An 8,488-nucleotide genomic window follows, 5' to 3' on the forward strand; every position below is an offset into this window, starting at 1 on the left:
CCACCAGACGACCAAAAAAAAAAGTTGCATTTTTCCAAAATCAGGACATATTTTTATTTTCGCCAAACCTACGGACTTGAGCGGTTTGCAATCTGGTAACGCTGCTGTTTTTGTCTCGTCTACATATCGTATAGCGGGCGGCTGCTTTGGCTGACCCGGCGCATGCCTGCTCAATTCCGAATTGCGTTTTTCTCCGATCATCGACCATTTTCCAAGTTTGATCCGATATCCATTATTTTGTTCTTAGTACGTTGTTTTACAGGTCGAAAAAAATTACTTGTCGTCAAATTTGGAATAATTTGAACGAACTAACAGAACGGAACGAGTCAAGAAGCGAATCAATCAAACTAGAACTGAATGGAACGATAACAGAAGAAGGAAAAACAGTTGCAAACGCTTTCAACGAGTATTTTTGTAACATTGGATCTCAACTAGCGACTACAATTCCAAGAAGTGCTCTGATCAATGGCACTCCATCTTTCGGCAATCGTGATAGTATTTACTTGCAGCCAGCAACCGAACAAGAAACTCATATTGATAAACAGTTTGGATTCTTCAAAAAGCTCGGAACCAGATGGTATTTCGGCCCCATTTGTCAAAACTTATCACAATATTTTAGCCCCATTGATCTTAGACTATAATTTTTCAGTGCACGTTTGCTCTCGTCCCTTTCTTGTGAGCAAATTTGGCGACTTTGTTGGTCCCGACGGCAACGGCCCTATTTTGCTCACCCATATACTAACCCCCGGTGCGGTATCAGAGTGATGGTGGCAAGTTAGCATTTTCACTTTGCTTCCGATTGCTGCGGATACTCGAATGGTCGAATATGAGTTGGTTTTCAGATCAAAGCTACCGATATGTTTTGACTTTTTTTCTTCTAGAAAATGTGTTTGTGATTGTTTCAGAAAATTATAAAAACACCAAATTTTATATACTCAAAACCGAATGTCTCGTTTCACGTCGACCTACGCAGCAGCTTACCCGGCCCCGGATTGTGGAGAGCGCGAGGACAATGATCGGAGCAACATGGTTAGCCTCCAGGATGAAGGCGTTTGCAAGAAGTGTAAACGCAAGGTAGCCAAGAGTTGCTGCCCAAACCCTTCCTGTTGCTCTAAGTGGAGGGAACCTGCGCCGAAACCACATCCGGAAGTGCCTTGTCAGGACGTCCAGTGTGGCTGCTCTCTTTGCTCTCAAAAGCAGTGCAATGCAATGCCGATTAATATTCCGTGCGGCGTACCAATGTCACCAGGGCAGTTTCCTATTCAGTATCAGCCGATGATGTTTCCTCAGATGATGCCGCAACCAATCTTCCAGATGCCTCCAACATCCCCGACAGTTTTTTCCAACTCTTGTAGCAGTTGCTCGTCGGGTGATGAATGTTGCTCCGAATGTTCGCAGAAACCAAGGAAAGATCCCTGCTGTAATCTTCATCGGGTGAGGGCAGAGCAAGCGCGACTTCATGATTACAAATGCTACGAGCCCAAGTGCCAGTGCAAGAGGCAATCTTGTTCTACGTCCTGTGAGCCCATCGAGTGCAACTGTTGCCGGGTAAGGAACGACGATCCGGAAGTTCGACATGGCATGAAAATGCATTTCGAAACAATCGATGAACATCATGAACGTAGATTTTAAAGAGCAACGTTTTATCACGAAAGTAGGCGATGATTGATCGAAACTGACAGTTGAGTCTGTAAATATTTCAGCACCATTTTGAAACATGAACCGTCCAAATCTCAAGTGTTGCGAATCGGAAGGAACGTTTGGAGCGCCTTCTACCGGAAATAAAGCGGTTTGTAACAATATTTTTTTCCTTTATTGAATTCTAACTTTTTGGAACCTCACTTTTTCAGAAGCCAGAACTCCCGGAACACCGCAAACGCTATCAGCAGCAGATGGAAACGACCTTGCCCACGGTTCACAACATCTTTGTCAACCGAACTTGCCCCAAGCGACCGGTGGATGTTTTGACACCGATGTTCGATTACGGAGAGAACACCGGAAGAAAGGTACAGGTCATTCAACCCAACGGGCAACCTCCTCGCTGCCGATGTGGATGTAAATTACCGTGAAACAAATTTGAAAAAAAAAACTCCTACAAAACATGGAATAAAGCCGCTCCAAACGTTAATTTTCTGGTTTTGATTATCTGGAGTTACAATAAAATATCCATTTGAGGAATTTTCAAATATTCGAAAACAATTCAATTAATTTAAGTACCGCAGATAAAAATAAGTACCTACTCCAGAATTATTCAAAATATATTTAAAAAAAAAACAGATATTTTTACAGTTGAATTATTTCCTTTCATTCATTTTTTAGGACCATATTACAAAAAAAACCTCAGCACATATTCACAACATTAACGTTATCCGGTTGCTTCTACCTCCTTCTGTCACTAATAAAGGGGGCGTACATACTGAAGACGTTCCATAACTCAATCTCCAACAGCCTGACATCGTCAGTGAGTGAACCCTTCTTAAAGTGCTGAACTGAATTCAGCTGATTTGGAACCACCCCGTTTTGCCTGTTATTGCAGAAGGTAGCATCCAATAGCTGGTGTTGAAATTCAAGGAACCTAAAAGCTCTTTCAGAACGCGAACCCGAACCTTCATCTTCTTGCTGGGAGGTGCTACATATAGGTATCTATACCGTTTCTAATGTATCATGTGTCCTTAACGCTGCCGTCGTCGTCATCAGCAAGCAACGCTGTTCGAAAACCGACGGATGCCTTCCACATCTTCTCGACCGGATTCCTCCAAACATTTTTCAGAACAACCGAAATGGGTTGAAATAAACTCCAAATGCAATTTAAACTCAACTTCAGCTTAAACCAGAAGCTGCTGCTATCTATGAGGAAATGGAGGGGTTTGAGACGAAAACACGAAGCTGCCGGAGTAATTTTGAACGTAAAGGGACCAAGAAGATAAACTGAATCCAACCTTTCGTCGTCGGTCGCTAGACGATGCATTGCCATACAGATTTGCTATCGAGGACGCCCTTCGGATCTGGCGTCGTCGTCCTCGAACAAGTGCTCAGCACATACACCCACACGAAATTAATTACAGCCAGATTTTCACCCAGCATACCCTTTGGGGGATAAACACCCCCTCAACAACTGCTCTGCTCTGAAGCTAGAACTCACATGATGGGAAGATACTTACTAAATTCCATTCTAGACGCGTGTGTCTACCTCCTCGTACACGTAACTTATCAATAAACCCCAAATCAATAATTAATTTATAATTCGATATAATATTTCCTTCCTACAGCATTACGATGCAATGCGGAAATCGCTGCTAGGCCACTGCATGTTAGTATCGGTATTTTTCCACTCTGTAATCTTTCCTGTTATGCAAGTGGAGAGGTAGAAAGACAATATAAATTATTTGTTTAGGATTTCTGCGAGAGAAATTGTTACTAATTCTAAATCTTTCTATACAACAAGTTTTCAACCTTCACCATGAAGAAATTTCTTCACGATCATGATATGATTGAATTAAGTTTTACAATATGTACAATTGGTCTAGATAAAACCACACCCATAGAAGAGATTGCAAACATCCAACCGATGCCTATTTTACAAATTTCTGTGCCGAAAATGCGCTGAAAAGTATATCGTACCATAGATGATATGATTGGAAAAGCACTATCGGCATAAAGACTCGAGCTTCCAAGCAAAATGATGCATTAAAACTACATTGAAGCAAAACAAGAAACACATTTTACGGGATCTTCATCCTATTAGATAATTAATCCAAAAAAAATTAGTGAGAATCAAACTCACTGCAAAATCTCCTTTCGGCTTGCCAGTCCGATATCATACCCTGTATACCATCTTAGTCGGTAAGCAAACGAAAGTTTATTGTCATATCCTTTCTGCCACCGCCGATCACCAAAAACGCGTTGCAATGGCCGCCTGCTGTTTGACCGGTGTTTTTTCAGCCTCCTTTGTTTGGGAGACTAGGAACTGTTTGCTATCAACCGCCGGTTTATTTACATACACACGCACAGCTTATCTTTGCTGGTGGATTTTTTCCGTCGGTTGTAAACAAATATTTTTTTTCCTATTGCTGGTTTACATACACACACAGTACCCTTGCTGGCTGATTGTTTCCATTCTGCTGTGTCTTGTGATGGGTTATGGCATATGTTTTATTTGGTTTCTTTCTGACATATGACATGCGGTTGTGCTGGGAGGACAAAGCCAGTTATTAGAAAGCTTGTTGATGCCGGTCCGGCATAGAATCATATACCGATAATTCCACTTCCAAAGAAGTTCCATATTGGAGTAGAGTCTGATTTGTGGGTGTTTGAAAAACGTTAATTTTACCTTTAAATTGAAATTCAACTCAATGAGGCAATCGGCTTCAATCGGTCTCGCTTGAGGACAATTTGGCGGATTCATCTCCTTCGGTGTGATCTGGCCTTTGTTGGATTTGTACCAAGCCATCGTGTCTTTAGAATAAGGAACTGATGCCAAATCCAACCAAAACAGTAAACTACTGGGTGATCATGCTTGCGGTTTAGGCACTCTCCGACGTAAACAGCTGTATCCATTATGCCTGTGGTCACGATCGGCTCGGAAAGCTTGACACACTTACATATGGCTTGCCAAACCATTACCTTGTTACTGAATTTATTGGTCAAAATTGATGTCTCCGACTCGTCAACACTTTGGTCATCCCGAAAAATGTTAAACTAGACAACCGGAAGCGTTTTGTAATCAAACTTGCAGCTAGTTTCGTCGTCAGTAACGCACACCGATTCTCCACACAGCAGTTTATCATATAACTTACGAGCTCTTGGTTTGACAGAAGCAGCTTGTGTTTGACTCTGCTTCGACTTCTTCTGCTTCTTTTATGTCCTTTGAACAAATTTTACCTGGGCACAATGATGACGGTGAAGAGAAGAGATCCCACTTTGTGGTCACATCCCAGTGAAGTAATCTTCTTACTGGCGTAAGCACGCATGACTTTCCGGACCAAAGTTTTGTCCACCGGACCCGGTTTTTGCCTAGATTTAATTTTGTCCACGAAACTGCTTTCTTCGCCATACTTCAGAATCGCTTTTTGAACCGCTCCATTCTTCCATTTTCGCTTTCTGACTCAGCGGAATGATTTGCAGGAGCAACATGTGTGTACGATATTTTTGTGCTTTCTCGGGGAAAAGCTTCTCATTTTCACGAGAATTATTACAATTCGAGCTCACGATACACAAAGTTTTAAGTTAAACTGTGAACAACAACACACAGTGGAAGTCAACTGTTCAAACGTCATCTTGAATTAGAAGGGTTGTATCAAAATCGTGCTTAGACATAATGGGACATCCTATATGTTTGTCCTGACCGGGATTCGATCTCATAACCGTTGGCTTAGAAGACCTAAACCTGAGGCCATTTTGTCTATAATACCATCGCCTGCATATAGACTTATAGCAATACTTTCATCTCACTATTTTTTCCCCTCTTATTCATCACTGAAAAGGCTGTTAATAGTTTTTGTGCCAATTTATTAATTCTCTATAAGAAATTTTCCGCTTAACATCTGTGTGGAACACTGTAACAATTCAACTGACATCAATGTCGGTGCCTAGCGAGGTATTGTTCGCAAAGTTATCATGCATTGGTTGTTTTTCAATGACATACAAAATTCCCTTTTCAACAGCTAATAACTTTTTAGTCTAATAAGATACGAAGTTTGATGTTATGGTCTTCTGTTAAGTTGTTCAAAGGAAAAATTTTCTTTAGGGAACTGATTGATAAATTGGCACAAACACAATAAGCAGACACGGTTCTAAAACAAAGTTGATTTTTGCAACAAAATATTCAATTTTCCCATACAAACCCAAAAGTTCAAACTTACCTCATGTACACATTACTTAAAAATTCTGAAAAATCATGAATGAGTTTTTATTTAAATCGAAGCTTTAAAGAATTTCAGGGTTTGAGAAATTAAAAAATGACCTCAAATCGACTCAGTCTAGTGAACAATCCATTTCCCACTTACATCATGGGATTCGCTCACTAGACAATCGGATCAATAGAGCTCGATTCAGAAGATTTTAACCACATCTTGCGTCACTCCCATTAGGATCACCTATATTTAGCCCTTGACAAATTGGGATTCTGGCGAAATACCGGCAGCGGCAGATCACTTCACCGGAGACGCCAACCGCAGATAATCGGCTAAAGAACGAATAAACGTTAAAAGGTTTGCGATGCGACTTTTCCCGGAAAAAATCCGCCAACGATGACCAACTTTATCTGAGTGGTTTACGATTCGTTGCTCCTCCATAGAATGACGAACGGCGGCGTAAAGGCCAGAAGTCCCCTATAAAATCTCAAGAGCTTCGAGCAATCGAAAACGTCAAAACGCTCCGGATAGCGGAAAAGCCATGTGTCCAATCAAACAAACAACGCCCCGGGACGTGGGTGACCGTCACTTGAAACAGATCCGCCATTGAATGGGGACGGCCTCGACGACGACGACGCTGATGATGACGATCTTGGAAAATTGAGACGATCCGGCCAATTTTTCTCGGATGCTATGGCAATCGGCCAACCCTCTCAGAAATATTGAGTAAGATAGGGTAAAAATAAAAACTAACGATCTCTACTCATGTGCCGGATGCAAATGACCCTAAAAAGCTTATCGAATGATCCAAACCATAACATTCTTGTGACTGTCATTAAACGTCAGGTTGTAAATATTTTCAGTTGATAGTCAATTCAAAGGTAAACGACAAAAGATGATTGACTGTACCATAGATATTCAAACATTAAATTTCAATTCATCTTCCTACCGAGATAGCGAAAAGAATCACTTACTCATCAATCGGAAATCTATGTCCTTCAAATTTGGCTGAATGACACAGCTCCAGGAAGTTGTAATGAGTCGACAAAGCACATTCATCCCAATAGCGGGGACAAAATGGAGGGACCGTGCGTTCAGATCAAATCAGAGACAACAAATCACATCTTCAACATTTGGAGAGCATCCTTTAGTTTTGTTTTTCGAATCGATCTCCCCGCTTAAATAAATGTAGATTAACTACGATGACAATCGAGAATCCGTCCGATGGGTCCATCATCAGCATATATCGATTGATTCGGTCGGATTCTATTTCGGTAGCTTCTTCCCGAATAGAGGGGAATAGATTGAGGGTATACGAGAAAAAAAGCATTAGAGTACTTACGAGTTCTTGCTCATCATCTTCCAGCCAGCGTTGTTGTCGTCATTATTGGATTCGGCAAATCGTCGACACAGTCGACATCGGTCCCGGAGACCCTTTTGAATGCGTTATTGAGATAGTTTTTTTTTCCGTTTATCTGTTCGTTTATGAGGATTAAATCAGGGAAAGATTTCAAATTTCCCTATAATGTAAATTATTTCCAAAGCTTTTTAAACAGTGAGTTCAGTTTTTTTTGTGGTTAGTTCAATGGTTGGCAACCTTTTGAGTCGAATAAGCCATCAGCAAATTTTCATAATTTCGGAACTTTAAACAGCCACATTGAAGTGTTGTGGGTTTTTCTTTAAAAAAGAATGCTCTACAAGCTCTACAATATCTCATTTTTAGAGTTTTGAATATCGTTTCCAGAGTCACCTAGCAAAAAAGGACAATTAGTTGGTTAGGGCCATATAGACACGGATCATTACTTTTGTTATAAAATCAAAACTACTGAACCGATTTTCAGAAACTATAACATTTTGAAATTGTGCAAATGTCTGCTATCAGATTCTTCAAAATTTCTAGTTTTCATTTTTATGCTCTTCAGAAAACGACTTTAATGCCAAAAAGTCCTTACAAAATTGGTGTTTTGCATCAAAGATAACGAAATTGTATTGAAAAATTTTATGATTTTATAACTTTATTTTTTTATGAGGATCAAGGAATTTTGATGAAAAAAATTCCACTCTGTCCAATTACATTCAATTCCAACCACTGATAAATTATTATTGAAGAGATGGTGATAAGAAGTCGGATCTTGAGTTGTTGAAGGTGAGGTCAGGCCTCGAGACGCGATGAGGAAAGGTTTAAACACCTAGTATTTATGAGAAGAGTTCAGATCCCGAATCGTTAGAGTTCTGGCTAAGAGTCATAATGAGAAGAGGAAGTCCACCATTAAAGGATAGTACAACGACAATTCGATGTGGGATCAAAGGTCAGAGGCTCCTGATGGAGTTTAAGGACTAGCAAACTGGGTAACCCACTAAAAACAAGAACACGTTACTACATTACGGCCACTAATTGATACTTGTTAACAATGTTTGTCGGAAACAACTAAAATATTGGCATTTTCGTTAATTTCCACTGACACGGTGACAGTGGCAAACTTTATGAACTAACTTTAGATTTGTTCATTTATGAAGAAAAAGTTTGCAACTGAGCCATTGGAAAATAAACAAAAACGTTATGTTACTGTGAAAAGACCAATAGATCAAGGGAAAAGCCAAACATATTTTTCATTTTCGACAGAAATTTGTGTTTA

At 40.3% G+C, this 8,488-nt stretch overlaps 1 protein-coding gene across 3 annotated transcripts; it reads left to right on the top strand.

The window, feature by feature from the left end:
* Positions 1 to 886: 886 nt before the first annotated feature.
* On the top strand, positions 887 to 2,142 carry LOC129758080 (uncharacterized). Of its 3 annotated transcripts, XR_008739884.1 has the most exons (3): positions 887 to 1,548; positions 1,704 to 1,789; positions 1,851 to 2,142. XR_008739884.1 is itself a non-coding variant. In XM_055755522.1 (2 exons), exons 1-2 carry the CDS (start codon positions 1,718 to 1,720, stop codon positions 2,067 to 2,069), a joined length of 291 nt encoding a protein of 96 aa, XP_055611497.1. In that variant the 5' UTR covers positions 887 to 1,717; the 3' UTR covers positions 2,070 to 2,142. The 3 variants fall into 3 exon arrangements, 1 of the variants encoding a protein (XP_055611497.1); XR_008739883.1 differs by having other exon boundaries at positions 887 to 1,789; positions 1,851 to 2,136; XM_055755522.1 differs by having other exon boundaries at positions 887 to 1,789.
* Positions 2,143 to 8,488: the final 6,346 nt, after the last annotated feature.

This window comes from Uranotaenia lowii, chromosome 3 (assembly GCF_029784155.1).
Source record: "Uranotaenia lowii strain MFRU-FL chromosome 3, ASM2978415v1, whole genome shotgun sequence".
Classification (NCBI taxonomy): domain Eukaryota; kingdom Metazoa; phylum Arthropoda; class Insecta; order Diptera; family Culicidae; genus Uranotaenia; species Uranotaenia lowii.